The sequence below is a fragment of the Brassica oleracea genome, chromosome C8 (genome assembly GCF_000695525.1).
Source record: "Brassica oleracea var. oleracea cultivar TO1000 chromosome C8, BOL, whole genome shotgun sequence".
NCBI classification, from domain to species: domain Eukaryota; kingdom Viridiplantae; phylum Streptophyta; class Magnoliopsida; order Brassicales; family Brassicaceae; genus Brassica; species Brassica oleracea.
Genome location: NC_027755.1, coordinates 84,661 through 101,213, shown reverse-complemented (window position 1 = coordinate 101,213; position 16,553 = coordinate 84,661). Strand labels below are relative to the sequence as shown.

General features: G+C 38.5%; 2 protein-coding genes across 2 annotated transcripts; one reads left to right on the top strand and one right to left on the bottom strand.

Annotated features, from left to right (window-relative positions):
* The first annotated feature begins 4,941 nt into the window (after positions 1-4,941).
* Positions 4,942-6,362, top strand: LOC106308343 (nucleolar protein 16). The gene is made up of 4 exons (XM_013745506.1): positions 4,942-4,945; positions 5,425-5,772; positions 6,052-6,172; positions 6,245-6,362. Exons 1-4 carry the CDS (start codon positions 4,942-4,944, stop codon positions 6,360-6,362), a joined length of 591 nt encoding a protein of 196 aa, XP_013600960.1.
* Positions 6,363-7,074: 712 nt separating this feature from the next.
* Positions 7,075-9,459, bottom strand: LOC106308342 (probable pectinesterase/pectinesterase inhibitor 7). The gene is made up of 2 exons (XM_013745505.1): positions 8,577-9,459; positions 7,075-7,830 (listed from the first exon to the last, which is right to left on the bottom strand). The coding sequence occupies exons 1-2, from the start codon at positions 9,457-9,459 to the stop codon at positions 7,136-7,138; spliced, it is 1,578 nt and encodes a 525-aa protein (XP_013600959.1). The 3' UTR covers positions 7,075-7,135.
* Between the last annotated feature and the right edge of the window lie 7,094 nt (positions 9,460-16,553).

Below are 16,553 nucleotides of genomic sequence, written 5' to 3'. Positions count from 1 at the left end.
GAAAATTGAAATATCAATATTTTATTAACACTAGACGACTTACAATTAAGTCGTCATAGGTTAGTTTTGCAATTGAAAAAAAAAACTTCAATATTTAATTATATATGGACGACTTACAATTTAGTCGTCCGTCAGACGACTTACATGTAAGTCGTCCAGGATTTACGAGGTTTGACCAGAATCTCGGAATAAAATCCTGGACGACTTGCATGTAAGTCGTCGGGCGGATGACTGAATTGTAAGTCGTCTGAGTATGATTAAATATTTAAGTTTTTTTTTTCAATTGCAAAACTAATCTATGACGACTTAATTGTAAGTCGTCTAGTGTTAATAAAATATTGATATTTCAATTTTCACCAGACGACTGAAATGTAAGTCGTCTGGGAAAGTCAAACTTCTGAAATAATCCAGTCAAATGCAAAACTAACCTATGACGACTGAAATTTAAGTAGTCTAGGTTCTTTAGAGATTTTTTTGTAACCAAACAAAATCAGACGACTTAACTTTCAGTCGTCTCAGAAAACCGATTTCAAAGTCAATTGCAAAAATAACTTCTGCGTTGACCAGACGACTTCCAAGTAAGTCGTCTACAGCCAGACGACTTCCCATGTAAGTCGTCGGACGAACAGATCTGGAAAAAAACTCGATTTCATACCTTAAATTGGTGAGATAACTTTCTTAGCACACATAAGGCTTCTCCAAGCACACAAAATCTCAAACGAAAGTGACCAACCCAGAATCGTTAGCTTTTATGACTCTATGAACCATAAAAAATGTAGAATCAAAATCTTGGGTTTTTTAGCTCATTGTGGAGAGAAAGTGAGAGATATGTTGTGTTTAGTTCACAAGAATGGAAAAAGAAGAAGGGTAACTCGATTTTGGGAGCATTAAGAGCTTCAAATTGGTTGTTCCTGGTGGTTGGGGTATTGATGACAATGACAATCTTGTAATTACTTGAAGATGATGAGGGTGAGAGAGTAGAAATGTCATTTTCGAAAAAAAAAATTGATGGCATTTTCGTGAATTATATAAACTTGTGGGGTGAATAAGACAAAACCAATTTCCAAAAAAAAGGGATGTTAGTTTTGTGTTTGACTTTAAGTTGTAGGTTAATTCTGCAAAAAGCCCATAATTTTTTATATATATATGTATTAGTTTAATTTTGTTATGTATATATCTTGAGGAATATGTTTAAAGATATCAGATCGTATTAGATATATTCCAAACTATTTTTTTGTTACTATTGTAAATATCTAAGACTTAAATCAAATATTTCTTTGGGAAAAAAATAAGATATGTTAACAACCTAATTAAAATATTTTTTTAGGTTAAAATGTTAAGATGTAGAGACATTAATATTCATTCCTACAAATAAGATCACCGTGATTTGTTTTCTATAAATAAGATCAATGTAACGTATCTGATATAAATGAGCCTTGAATTATCTCTTCCTTTAATTAAAATCTTACCATATACTAAATTAATATAGGACAAGTTATTATTAATATTTAGATTGCAGTTGTATTAAATATATTATATAATATTTTTACAAAAAAATTTATCTAGAAATAAGTTGAATCCAACTGTGTTTTTATTTTAATAGTACTGATCTGGGTATTGATACAACTGTGTCCGAGAGTAGCCTATCAACTACAAGTAGTTTTGGAGAGAACAAACTTATAAAGAGCTTCTTCTAACAAACTCTAAGTCACTACCAGCAACAAAAATATTGCAAGTTCAAGAACAACAACATGAATAATATAAGAAAGAGCAAACCGTATAAGACCCAAACCAGAAATTAAATTATCCAAGAAGCAAAAGATTTAAAAGACAAAACCAATCCGCGGTATTCCATAAATGCATAAAAACAATTTATTTTATTTTATGTAATATTTAAGAGAATATAAAATTTTAATTGGAATATTTTAGAATATTATCACATTTCTTTAGGTCTTTTACTAGGTCAATCTGTTTGAGTCACGGGCTGATGACTGTTTTAAAGATTCTTACCGGGGTTTATTGGATTTTTATTTTAAAAAAATTCATTAAACTCGAACCAAATTATATACGTATCAATGGGTTTACCGTTTTAACTGATGATCCGTATCAGAAACACTGAATAAAACCAAAGACACACATATACTTATTTTTATAAACGAAATATGTCAATGATAATTCAAAAATAGTAGTTAATATCAACTAGTATTTTTTAGCCAATAATTAAATTTGCGCTTTCAGAGGATGAATCAAAATATAAAACAGGTTTATGTATGGCCGGATAATTTGTTTATAGAGAGGGAGAGGGAGTGTTGAATTTGCTTGCATATGTGGGATCAAATAAGGCTTTTGATTTTGCTAATGGCCTGTAATTGAAACTAATATCGAAATTCGTTTGGTGAGAGGGACATTTAACAAAACCCTTGTGGGTTAAACTTAAACTTCATCTCCTGTTTCCTTTTCTACTGTTGGGTGGATTTACATCCATTAGACATTGAATTATGTCCACTTCATTATAAACCCTAAACATCTTTTTTTCTATAAATAAGGAGCTACCTCCTGAATCTTCTCTTTTTTTATTTTAGACATTGAACACTTCTTACAAAGAGTTTATGTATTTAGATTTACTTTACACTAGAAACCATCCTTGTAATACAATCTTTGATATATAAACTCTTTTTGATGGTCAAACAATTGACACTAGAAGGAGGGGCTAAGGAGAATTATCTTCAAAGCATATCAAACTTGGGAAAATCCTAGATGTAACTTGACCATCTCAAGATAAAAGGGTGAAGCTTTCTCATGAAAGCTTTGCTTTTGTTGGGGATGGGACTCTCATCAAGCACTTGGTCGACAGTTTGATCCGAGTATTGAAATCATCTTTGAAAAAGATAAGTTTCACAATCTCATCTCATTATTAAAATTCGATTCATGATTATGGCATAATCATAGACATACGCTTAATCTATCAAAGGAATGGGGATAATTAAAAAAAATATATTATTTCTGACCTTAGGATGATTTTTGACCGACGACTCCTGGAGAAAGGGATGAGACTCGTAGACAGACGCCGTCGATGCTCTTTTCTCATGTTAGTTGGCTTCCATTCCATAGCCGCCAACAACGAGCTAGCCTGTGACGGAAGGAGAGAAGAGAGAGATCGTTCACTACCTCAATGGCAGTTGTGAACTCGAAAGTTCTCAGCTTTATCTTGAAAAGCTTTGCAATTTGGAGTTTTTGCCGGCGAATCATCTTTAAAGCTGCAACGGAGAACCGAGATCTCAGCTCAGTTAGCAACGACGGCCACCACCTCCTCTCTCGTCTGTTCCGATTAAAGAGTATTGGGCCACAGACAAAAAGAAGAGACACTGTGAAGCCCACAAGGTCTTGGCAAAGAGCAGTGACCGACTCTGTTCCTCTGTTACGAAACCACTGCAACAAGTTCGACAGGAACAAGATTCTCTTTGGGATTGCAGCATCACGGTTCCGCCTCTGTAGTTGCTCGGCAAAGATTGTAACAAAGCTCGAGAATAGATCTCGGCGAAGCTCACGATCTTGACCTTGGTACGAGTTTGTTGGGCCATGTTTCCCCACCAGCTTCAGTCTCCACCGCCACGTCTCGAGTTTAATCACTCGCCAAACTCAGCCCGTGACTTGATCTCGGCTTCATATGATCTCCTCCTCCTCGGTACATTTATGGCCTCATCGGAAGCTCTTGCTGGAGCAAAAGAGAAAGCTTGAAGCTTTATCAAGCCGTCATAATCTTCTCGGCTCAAAACCTCTCCACCGGCTTCAAGCTCTATCAACAGTCCCAACTAGACGAGATTCTCACTCCTGCTACTTGCGAGATCGCTTCTTCTCTCTCCAACGATCACTCGGACTCTTACGTCTCTCTGAGTCCAGCTTCTTTGTCTACCCTTACAAAGTCATCATCAAGACTTGCGACATCACCAAGCTCCTCCTTCTCCTACCGGCTCTGCTCCTGTTTCTCGTCCCTCGCGAGATCCGACGCGGACGATTTGATTCCGGCGTATAGTTTCAAAGACGACATCTCAGCATTAAAATTTGATCTCCGCATCTCATCGTCAAGCGGCGATCAAATATGTCTGTTTGGGCCAACAAAGATTTTTTTAAAAAAAGTGCAGAAGCCCAATGGTGACAGAAGCCCAACCAAAAACAGAGTTGTATCGTTTGCTGATCGAAGTCAACGTCACGTCAATGACGACATCATAACGATCACGTTGGGGACTTTGAGGCGGAAAAGATACCAGTCTGCTTCTCTACGATCCTACTCAACTCCACAAGTGCGTTTGAGTTCGTCCTAGGCTCATCACCAGTACACCTAAGGCATTGGATCGTCCTGCAACAACAATAACACGGCCAAGAGGCTGTGACTGATGTTGTTTCTGAAGAGGAGCGTTAGAAGACGCTTGTGTTCGCTGATGATGTTGAGCCCACGAGTGAAGCAAACGACCTGGTGTCTTCCATCAGGAAAGAGACACGTCAGCGCACCAGTGACAGTCTAGTTTTAATCTCGCAAACATCTTACATGCCGACTGCAGCAGTCACGGCAACACGCGGATCAGCAAGACGACTCCACCGGTTGACTCCACCATTCCATCTACACATGGATCGCAACAATACCGAGAAGACATGTCCACCGTGGTGATTCGATTGAGACGGTTCGTCCATGGTGGTACGTTTATGATGATGTCTATGGCGACTTGTTCTAGGCATTTAGTCGATTGACCCTTCATCCATGGCAACTTGCTCCGGTGGTTCAGAACACTGTCTTCACAGATCGTTTGCGCAACCATCCCGGAGTAAGAAGTCTGATCGGAATCAGAAGTATGTCGTTGACAGCTCGCCCGAGACGGTCCGTCTATGACACTTCATTTATGGCAACCTAACCATGACGGCCCGTTCATGACAATCATTTGTGACATGGGTATGTGCCTAGTTCAATGTCTCATAAACCCCATTCGTAAAATTCGCAGAGATCGATTTCGTCTCTCTCAACGAACTTGGGGGGGGGCTTACTGTTGGAGGTGGATTTACATCCTCATCAAGGCCCATTAGACATTGAATTAAGCTCACTTCATTATGAAACCCTAGACATCTTTCTTCTATAAATAAGGAGCTACCTCCTTGTTAGAAAGAATCTTCTCTTCTTTTATTTTAGACATTGAACACTTCTTACAAAGAGTTTATGGATTTAGATTTACTTTACACTAGAAACCATCCTTGTAATACAATCTTTGATATATAAACTCTTTTGATGTTCATTTCTCATTTGATTCTTTCAAGATTTCTCCTAAACCTCAAAGAATCTAATCATTATCCTTAGATTCTTTTATTGTATGATTCAACAAACATCACCAGCATAAACATCGTTTTTGTTGGGTCAAACATCTACTATCACATCAGAGTTGGCGAGGTCGAGGAGAAAATATAAGAACTCCCGCGCTAAAGTTCGCGTTGCTCTTCCCAAGAAAAATCCTAATATCTTTAAGCCAGCTTTCAACTCCCCTCCCAAGCTCCGCGCTCTTATGGCCGACGATGTCCCCGAATGGGACGACCAGGCTAGCGTCATCCAGAACTACGAATCCTTCGGCGTCCTCTCTAACCCTAACCTGCCCGGTATCCGGTCTCGCACGGACCATATGATCCAGGATGACTCCCTCAATGTTCCTCCACCTCCTGAGCCTCCCACCGATGATCCTATTGCCAAGGAGTTCGAGCCCATCGATTCCGGCAGCGAACTCGAGGAAGACGGTACGTTTTTCTTCATATTCAAGCTGCTGGACCAAGTCTTGTTTTCGAGTTGCCAATGAAAAATCTTTGCTCTCAATTATACTTCTTAGATTATCATCTATGGAGTGTTTTGCATCTTTTTGTCAAAATGACATTGATGGCAACTGCACAAGCTAATCTTAAATTGCAATTAACCAAGACTCTGCTTCATTAGCTGCTTCTCTACCTGTTGATGCAAGTTTCCTTTTTTTTTTGGTTGGTTACTAATTGTACCAAATGCTTTTGTGGAGAGAGGTGTAGATCTTAAGACAACATTGGGGAAGGAAAGAAAAGATGGAAAGAGTGCTCCTTTACAGCCCCTTACTACTATGCAACTTACTCATATTAGACGTTTAGTCGAGAAACATGGAGATGACATTAGGTTAGTTTATTAGCTAGCTTTCCCTAGTAATCTAACCTGATTCACTTATGTTTTGTTTCCGGTTTTGACTAGCTCCATGTACCGAGACAGAAAGCTAAACTCGATGAAGCCTTCGGTTGCTACACTACAGAAGCTATGCACAAGATATCTCATGTACAAGGATAAGAATCCGGTTTTAGTTCCATGCTGATGCAAATTATGTATCTCTTCTCCTCATTTTTGTTCTAAACTTACTACAATATTGTTATCAAGTTTTTATAAATCGAAAAATCTAATATTCTCCAGGAATTGACTAGTCAATCTTTAGTATCACAAACCACTCAAAGTTAGCGTAGTATGAATACTACAATTTGTGTTCCCGATTAAAAAAGAATACTAGAATTTATTCAGTTAATAGATGAAAATTTATTCATAGCCAGTTAGAGAGGGCCATGGGGTTTTTAAGAAGAGTGAGAGGACGAAAGTGGTCACTATTTCTACTAATGTCGGATAATCTTTTAGCGTTTCTCTAAGAACATTATTATTGGAAGTTCTTAGGGTGGAGTTCTTAGCGGAATTTAAGAACCCGTCTCTTAATTTTTAGCTAAATAAAGCTAAGAACCAGTTCTTAAATATTTAGCTAAAAAAGGTAAAAACGTTCTTAAATTCTTATTTAAGAACCTGTTCTTAGCTTTATTTAGCTAAAAGTTAAGAGACGAGTTCTTATATTCCGTTAAGAACTCCATCCTAAAAACTTCTAATAATCATGCTCTGTGTTCTTGAATTTCTTTATATGTTGGTGTCAGTCTTCGGCATAAATTGTTTACAGCTTAGTTATAAAAAGCTCTACATTTCTTTCGCGTTGAGCTTGGTTTTCGGTTTGTTATACTCCGCGTAGTATAACGTACTCAATGCAAAAAGAATACACTTTCTTCAAATTAAATTAATAAAAAGAAATAATCAAGAGTAACAACAAAAAAATTATTATGAAATCAAACCGCTGGTGTAAGGCACTCCCGTCTTCCAAATCCAATCATCTTCAAGAAACAAACCAGTGACTGTGAAATTAGCTGCATCAGTAGAATTAGCCACGTGATAACCGGGCCATGTAACACGAGTTGTAGTGTTTGAACCAGGTCCGGTATTGTTATACTCCGCGTAGTATAACGTACTCAATGCAAAATCGCCGTTCCATTCTCTCCAACCAACCGGTTCAACAAAACCATCAATGTACGATTGCATGATAACCGTCCGTGAATACTCCTTCCACGGTCGACCCAAATACGTTCTAACGGTGTAGTTACTAGAAACAAGATCATTCGCGGGTTTAATCGTACAGTTATGGATCGACGTACCGGTGTTTTGGTTCGGATCAGACCGGCCTTGTGCCGTGATTGCGTTGAACTGGTTCGGCATCGGTTTTCTCGGATATAAATTGCAATTCTGAAACACTACAGCCGCGTTTCCGAATATAAAATCTACCGTTCCGTAGACATCGCATTCTCTATAAAACTGTCTTAGAGAATGTGCGTAGAGCGTATCTTGATAAGCCTCGAAACTACAACTATAGAAGATTGAGAAATCTGCACCGCTCCGTAACGCAACCGCCTGGTGCTTCTCCGGTCCGGCCGTGTTCCGGAAAGTTATGTTAACCGCAACGAAGTTTGGTGCTGTCACAGCTGAAAAATCATGTGCAAGATTATCAATTTATCATTAATTGAATAAAATGCATGCATGCATCTCGCCACTACTCCATATAATACTATAAATAAAATGAAATGGTTGTTAGTAGTACAGTCGGGTATTATAAGATCATGATTAATCGGGGTTCTTAGGAAGAAATTTTTAACGGAAATTTCTTAACTTCTAACTAAAAAAGCTAAGAACCGGTTCTTAAATAAAGACTTTAAGAACCGGTTCTTAGATTTTTTAGTTAAAAGCTAAGAAACAGTTTTTTAAGTTCCGTTAAGAGCATGATTATCGCATGATACCGATATAGGGTCCTTAAATTTTTTTTTTTCGATTTTTTTTTTGTCCTTAAAAAAAAAATTGAATTAATCGCGGGCCGCCACGTGTTGGTGGGGCCCGCAAACAGTACAAAAACTGGTCCAAGACCGATCCTTCGCTCGCGACTTTGGGGACCCTTTTTTAAAAAATAAATGGGGTCCACACACTAAAATCATGCAGAAACCTCTTTTGAAAACCGTGATTATGGTGGCTTAAGAACCTCAACCTCGGGTTAATATCAGTGTAATGCATCTTGTCTTCTATTTCACCACTTTCAATCTAACTTTTTGACAAATAGTTGTAAGTGCAATAATTAAAGGGAGCTATTGACGTACTCGAGATATTAAAATATTAAAGAAAAACACTTCGAAAATCTAGAGACATTATGATAACATGTGATGTGAGTCATGTGACGTACCAAAGGTGGCGGAATTAAAAGTTGTCCAACCGTCGACGACGCTTCTATTCCCTGTGACCACCGTCTGATTAATTCCGTCGCCGATCATCATCATGTACTTTTTGTTCTTTGCTATTGAAACGTATTCTTCGTAGATCCCCGCTGTCACGTAAATCAAGAAGAACCCGCCGCTTCCGTCGGTGTTATTCGGAGACGCCGCGACCGCCGCCGTGATATTGGTAAAGTTTCCGGTTCCGTCTTGACTCACGGTGACGATATCGCTTATCAACACCATGCTTCCGTCGTCTCCATCGCCGTCGGAGAGTTTTCGCCTGCTTAGAGATTCGTATACGGCTTTCGTTCGTTCCGTCATTTTCAACGGCAGAGCTCCGTTACGGAACAGACGGAATGGTTTAGTGTGGGTGGATGATCCGGATCTCGGGTGAGCCCAAGCAAACCCGGCTCGTTTCTTCTTCTTTGGGACCCATCCTTTGGTGAAGAGAGCGAGTGAGACACTAAAGAGCTTCGTGTCGTTGACTAGAGGCAATGCAACGCCGTTTCTTACCGTCCACGTGGCGGAAAATGAAGCGGCGGTTGTGAGTCCCTCCAGACACGTCTGCTCGTTCGTTAACGCTGCGGAAAGAAGCGTTTGGATATCTTCAGCCTTTGGAAACGATAACGTTTTGGAGGAGGATGATTTCGCTGACGTGACGTTAACTGTTTGAAACGACGTTAAGAGGTAATCCATGGTTAGACCGGCGAGGAAACGGCAGTCTTGGAGAGCTCTGATAACGGCGGGTTGAGATAAATGAGCGTTGCGTTTTAAATATTTATCAACCGTACGAATGAACTTTCGCGACTGCGATAGCGATTTGCGGATTGAGAAACGGCAAATCCAATTCATTGTCCCCTTAGCGATTGCGATAGCGATTTGCGGATTGAGAAACGGCAAATCCAATTCAACCGCAAATCCGCAAATCCGCAAATCCGCAAATCGCTATCGCAGTCGCGAAAGTTCATTCGCGAAAGAACAAAAAAACTTATTCATTGTCCCCTTAGCGATTTGCGGATTGAGAAACGGCAAATCCAATTTTAACCCTCTAATTATACAATTTAAAAACAAATTAAAAGAAAAACTAATTTTCATAGTCCCATTTACTCATTATTTACCGACTTAAAAAACACGGTTTACCCGTCGCAGAGTTTTCAAGTATTCTCGCCGGCGTCTCTTCGTTCGTCACCTCCACATCTCTCTTTGGTACAACCTACAACTCTTCAAAGATCTCTTTGAACATGGTGGAATTGAAAGGTTTCTCTAGAAACAAGAGGTTCGTTCAACATTCTTCTTCTGTAAGACTAGTATCGCTAACGTGACGGATGGTTTTTATATGGTTCTTACGCCACACTGTGTCTGTTTTTTTTTTCAATTCAGGGAAAAATCTAAGGAAACACAATGCAACAACCGACCAGCCGAAATCAATGCTACATTTGGAGATTTGTTCATGACTTGTAGCAGTAGAACCAAGCCAATTATTTGTTTCTCATCACAGCTGACATTAAAACGACTTAATATTGTAGCAGACCATGCCGTTGTGCTGATTTTGTTTGCTCTCATTAGGTCTTGATGTCATCATTGACCTCTCTTTTATGTGACTGGTTTCTATTGTTTACAAGTATGGAAACATGTTTTGTTGCTCTGCTCTTGCTATCGAGACGTGTTTCGTTTGGGTATTTTACGGTTTGTTATAGTTGAGACAACATTTATGTACTTGGAAAAAAGGAAATTAAACTCAGTTTTATATTTATGGATTTGGAGAAAAAAGAAAACTCAGTTTGAAAAGTCATGAGGTGAGCAATCTGTTGGGACCTTGTCATCAAACTCATCAGTGGAGTCAAGCTTTTTATCATTACCTTCATTATCATTGACAATAGAAAGTGAAATAAGAAAGTGAAGAAAAACGTTGGTGAAGAAGAAGAAGTTTGTTAATTTATGGCAAAAAAATAAAAAAAGGAAATAAACAAGATTTAAAAGATTTTAGGAATATTTTTTAACTGTTTTTAGCTAGATTTTCGGATTTTGTTTACAAATCTAGTAGAACTTACATTCTACCAAAGTTAGAAAAGAGATGAAGTGGTAGATGTGAAAAACTGAGATCGTAGAGAAAGGAAAAGTGTGAAGAAAGTATGTTCTGCCGAGGCAGATATGATAACTTTTATTATGCCTTATAATCTACCAAATATACAGAACATAGAAGAAAATGTAGATTTGTTATTCTGTCTTAGTAGGTCGAAATGTTTTGGTGTATTGTGCATTCTACCTTGGGTAGATCATTGTGTCTTAGGTAGACTGTATACTCTAAGTCGTCGTAGATGGTAGATTTGATATACTAACACCTTTAGCCTATTTTTAAATTTACTATTCCAAATATTTTTTGAATCCAAAAATATTTTTTATATATGCACATTCTTGACTACTTTATGTTTTATATTTTTCTTAATTTTTTTGCATTGTAAATATATTGATATGAATTTTTATTTATAAAAAGGGTAATGAAAGTACAAAAGTGACAAAATTTGATTTTGTACTAAGGTGACAATAGTTTAGTTTACTTGTTCCGTTTTCCCAAAATTCCTATAAATAAAAGGTTGGACCACCATAAAAATTTATACTATTTTAAGGAATAAGTAAAAGGTGTATCAGGTAAGCGCAGTCAGAGAGCTATGGAAAGTAGAGAACTTTACTGAATATTTCTGAAGTTTATTATTCTCCAACTTGAAGACTACAAGAGTGACTCTAGGTTTATTTATACAATGGTCTGACAGGTGTCTCTGACAATTCAGTCATCCTTATCCTTCAGAGTGTCGTATCTGTTGCTGAGCTGCATCTTGGGAGGCGAGGGTTCCCTACCTTTGGCTGCTTTGCCTTTCTCCTTGACTGAAGTTGTGACCGTTGAAGATGTTTGTCTTGTAGCCGAAGATGCTATGGGCTTTATCTGAGTGAAGCCCATCGTCTTAACATCTTCTGGTCCACTGGGTTTAATATCAGGGACAGGTTTGTACCAGTGAGTCGTGACTGACTTATAGCATGATTAATGGGAGATTCTTAGGGTGAAGTTTTTAGCAGAATATAAGAACCCGTCTCTTAACTTTTAATTAAAAAAGCTAAGAACCGGCTCTTAAATGTCTTACTTAAGAACCGGTTCTTAGTTTTTTTTAGTTAGAGCACCATTAACCCTAAGAGGTTAATTTGGGTTCTTAATGATTTTTTAGTAATTAATAATAGTTAAGAGATTGTACTTAAGAGACACTTAATTTGTTAGGTCCAATGGGAGTTCTTATTTTTGGATTCTTAAGAAAAAAAAATATTAAACTAAAATATTTTTAAAGATAAAATTAATTTATTAAATATAACATATTAAAATAAAACATTTTAAACATTAATTATTAAAAAGAACATTAAAACTAAGATTAGTAAAATAAACGAGAATAACTTGAAAGAAACATGCGAGCTTAGTTGTTGTCCTGACCACGCCCGAATTTACGCCATACATGTTCAACCAAATCAGCTTTGAGTTGTTCATGCATGTATTTATCACGAATTCTAGTTCGAACACCCATCATATTGCCGATATTTGTAGGGATATCAGTAGAGAATGTGAGATCGACATGTGAACTTCCGATGTCTTCTCCTTGTTGGAACTCTGAAACATCATATTGAGTGTATCCATCTCGTTCGTCTTCTACAATCATGTTATGGATTATGATACATGCTCTAATTATCTTCCCAATTTTGCCTTTATCCCAAAAAAGTGCTGAATTTTTAACAATGGCAAAGCAAGCTTGCAAGACTCCAAAAGCACGCTCGACATCTTTTCGGACAGCTTCTTGGTGTTGAGCAAATAAAACCGCTTTCGGCCCTTGTGATATTGAAATTGATTGGGCAAAAGTTGCCTATTTCGGATAAATACCGTCGGTGAGATAGTAAGCCATATGATACTCTCTTCCATTGACAGAGAAGGTGACTTTCGGAGCATGACCTTTTATAATGTCATCAAAAACAGGTGAGCGATCAAGAACATTGATATCATTTAAATTACCTGGAGGTCCAAAAAATGCATGCCATATCCATAGATCATTCGATGCAACCGCTTCTAAAACGATTATGGGTTTTCCCGAACCACATGTATATTGACCTTTCCAAGAGGTGGGACAATTCTTCCACTCCCAATGCATACAATCGATGCTTCCTATCATCCCAGGGAATCCACGATGCTCACCAATATCAAGGAGATGTTGAAGATCAGCCGGTGTTGGTCTTCTTAGATACTCCTCGCCGAATAAATATATAATGCTTTCCACAAAATGTTCCACACATGACCGTGCAATAGTTTCACCGAGTCGAAGGTATTCGTTAACAGCATCAGCTGCAGTCCCATATGCCAAGACACGAATGGTCGCTGTACACTTCTGAAGTGGAGAGAGACTAAGCCTTCTGAGAGCATCCGTCTTTTGTTGAAAGAATTCAACTTCATTGAAGAGTCGTTCAACAATATGCATGAACAACGGCCTGTTCATTCTAAATCGTCGCCGGAACATATTTGCGAGATACGTTGGATTTTCACTGAAATAATCATTCCATAAACGAATATGCCCTTCTTCACGATTTCTTTCGATATAAGCTTTTTTTTTTGTTTCTTTGCTTTTTCTTGATGACCATAATTTATGGTAAGATTCTCTAAAGTTTAATCAATTTCTTGATCAAAATATTGATCAAATTGTTGATCAACATATTGATCAACTGCATCATCAAAACTTTGATCATCCAATCCTTCAAACGGATTTTGAGAAGAAGATGCCATATGAAAAGGAAAAACTTTTTTTTATATGTCTGGAACAAGAGAGTAGAGGAGAGAATTGTGGGGAATGTTTTAATTGATCTAATGTTTTATTTGATCGAATGTATCTCGAATCCAAACTGAGAATAAAAATTATCTTGTGTTTGTTGAGAGAGGAAGAAGAGATGAAGAGTTGTGTGCTCAAGAATGAAAATTTGGCCTTAATTTATAGAAGACAACTAATAATACAAACATAGAAGAAAAGTTATATTGTGGCCAGACATAGAATCCGTGACACGATAACACATAAGTCTTGTGACCTGACATACAAACATACATGTCTTGTGACCTGACTAATAGCATCTGTGACACTAGAACACAAAGACAAAACACACAAACATACATGTCTTCAGACTAGACAAACACACATGACCCGTGACACAACACCACAATCCGTGACCTCCTCTCTCAGCTTCTTCTCTTCCTCTTCTTATCATCAACCTTAGAGGTTTGTCCTTCTTCTAGCTTGATTCTCGACTTCATGGCTTTGAACTTCTCCTCTCTCAGCTTCTTCTCTTCCTCATGCATCCTTTGCAGGAGCCTTCTGAACTTTGGTTCAATGTCATCTTCCGATTCCTCCACCCTAATCAAGTAGCCCATATTTCTCATGTATTCTTCGCTTAATAACTCCACCATATTAGCTTCTTCTTCATCTGATATCTCCACTACTTCCCCTTCACTTGGTGTGACATCCGCCACATCATCATCCGTGTCTTCTTGTGGGAGAGGTGGTGGTATCATACCTCTCGCTGAGAGGCCACAAACAATCAGTTTTTTTGCTTCCATTGCTGGTGGTGTGTGACTTGTTCCCCTGAAAAACAAAAACAGAAACGCATTAGAACATTGATCACAAAGACTGATAACATTCATCACAAATACTACTTATACTAGACATGAATAACGATTTCAAAGCAAGATTGATCAGAAATACTACTTATAACACACATGAACTACTTATATTACACATCAACTACTTATAACACATCAACTACTTCTAAGATTACACTGACAACATTTCAGTTATCAGTTTGTTCTTAAGCGCCACTTCTAATTCAGTAAGTGGCTCTTTTTTTGCAGTCGAACTGTCAAGCAGCTTCTTGTTGCTAAGCTTATCCTTGAAAGCTAAGTCCTTGGTCCTCATCTCCATCATATCCTTAAACCCTTGCGGAATCTTCAGTTCTTCTCCCACTGGCCTTTTAGCCTTCGCCTTTGCAGTTTTAACACCAACAGGCCTATCCATTGCTTCATCCTCCCCATTAACACTGGGCATAGAGGCTGATGACTGAAAAGATTGTTCTTCCCCCACCCTCTTTCTTTTCGAACCTGAGCTTTGTTGACTACTTCCTTGAGTCCCACACCATTTCTGATCATTCCTAAGCTCCCTCCACGCATGTTCCAATGAGAACTTCACCTTGTAATCGTTGGAGAATATATCATGTGCAGCCTTCAAAACGTCATCTTCATTCTTGCTACTGGTCCTCTGTTTTGTTGCAGCTTCAAATGACCCCACAAACTTGCAGACACCTTCATTTATCTTCCCCCACCTTTGCTTACAGTGGGTCTGCTCTCTTGGAGCCAAACCAACCACCTTGGGACTTGCATTATAGTAAGCCGTAATCCTCTTCCAAAAGGTTCCTGCCTTTTGCTCATTTCCAACGAGTGGATCTTTGGAGGTGTTTAACCATGCACTAATGAGGACCAGGTCTTCAGCTGTTGACCACTTGCACCTTTGCTTACGGTCCTCACCAGTTTGTGCACGTGAAGCAGATCCTCCAACGTCTGGAGTAGGTGAAAAACTCAGAAACTGAGTTGGATATTCATTGTTAGGGAGCTGACTGTTTAGTAAGTTAAAAAAGCTAGAGGACTAGCTTTGATTAGGATCCATACCGAGAAGAAGAAGTTGAGAAGAAAGATGAAGGAGATGATTAGAAAGAGAAGGAGGAAAGTGTGTTTATAGATGGCAGAGAAGGAAGAGAGGATGCATTCATGACAACCAACAAACAAAAACGTGTTGACATTTATCTACTAGTTTCATCACATTAAGCGTAAATCAATTGTAGCTATCCATCACTTCTATTAATCACATAACCATATCCTAACTCCAACCAACACATTAAATACAGTCGGTTCAATTCTAACCACAACCTAAATCAATTCTATTAAGGAGACCCAATTAAGAGTAACACTAACCTTATTTTGCAGTGAACTCCTGAGCTAGATGAACCTTTGCTCGATGAACTTTGATCCTTTTATCTGACAACAGAAAGACATAAACAAAAAATGATTTAGACCATAATCCAACAGAAAGACATAATCAAAAGCGAAAAAAAATCAAAGAATAGAGACAAAACAAGGATTGAAACATAGCAAATCAACTTTGATCCATCCGTATTAATTGAAACAAAATTAAAACCCAAGAACAAACAGAACACATCCAGAGATCAAACACATCAAATTTTTGATTTCAGGTGAAACAAACAGAACCAACAAACTACAATAATCAATCACATGCGTTTGCTTCAACAGAACAACCGGTTTACCTTTCGATTTGAGGTGAAAGCTTCGATTTGAGCCACCGAGGGAAATCTTCGAGGAGAAGACCCATCGAGTGACAGAACCAACAAACTACATACAAAAACAACAGATCAGACCTAATCGAACACATGCATAGTCAAGAACAGAACAACCGCTTACCTTTCGATTTCGAAAGAGCCACCGAGAGAGAGCTCTGTAGCCTCCAGGAGAACCACCGATGGAGAGGTCGCCGACAAGAGCCACCAAAGGAGACGTCACCGATGAGAGATACCGACGGAGACGTCGCCGATGAGAGACACCGAAGGAGACGAAATCGCCTTTCGTCGAGAGAGTTTCGAGGGAGAGAGATGATCGAGATAGAGAGAGAGAGATGATCGAGATAGAGAGAGAGAGAGAGAGAGAGAGAGAGAGAGAGAGAGAGAGAGAGAGATGATCGAGAGAGATGATCGAGAGAGACGCGTAACCGATTGCTTCGTCCTCTCAGTTTTTGACACCTGTCAATAAGAGGCGGACCTTCGGCACCTCCCGCAAGAGGCAATTCTTGAGCTTATGTGTTTTGTTAATTTTT

Coding starts and splice junctions, on each gene's coding strand:
- LOC106308342 (XM_013745505.1), bottom strand. CDS start 9,459: ATGAATTGGATTTGCCGTTTCTCAATCCGCAAATCGCTATCGCAGTCG. Junction 7,831..8,576: donor TTTTAATTCCGCCACCTTTG/GTACGTCACATG, acceptor ATGATTTTTCAG/CTGTGACAGCACCAAACTTC.
- LOC106308343 (XM_013745506.1), top strand. Junction 5,773..6,051: donor CAGCGAACTCGAGGAAGACG/GTACGTTTTTCT, acceptor AGAGAGGTGTAG/ATCTTAAGACAACATTGGGG. Junction 6,173..6,244: donor AAACATGGAGATGACATTAG/GTTAGTTTATTA, acceptor GGTTTTGACTAG/CTCCATGTACCGAGACAGAA.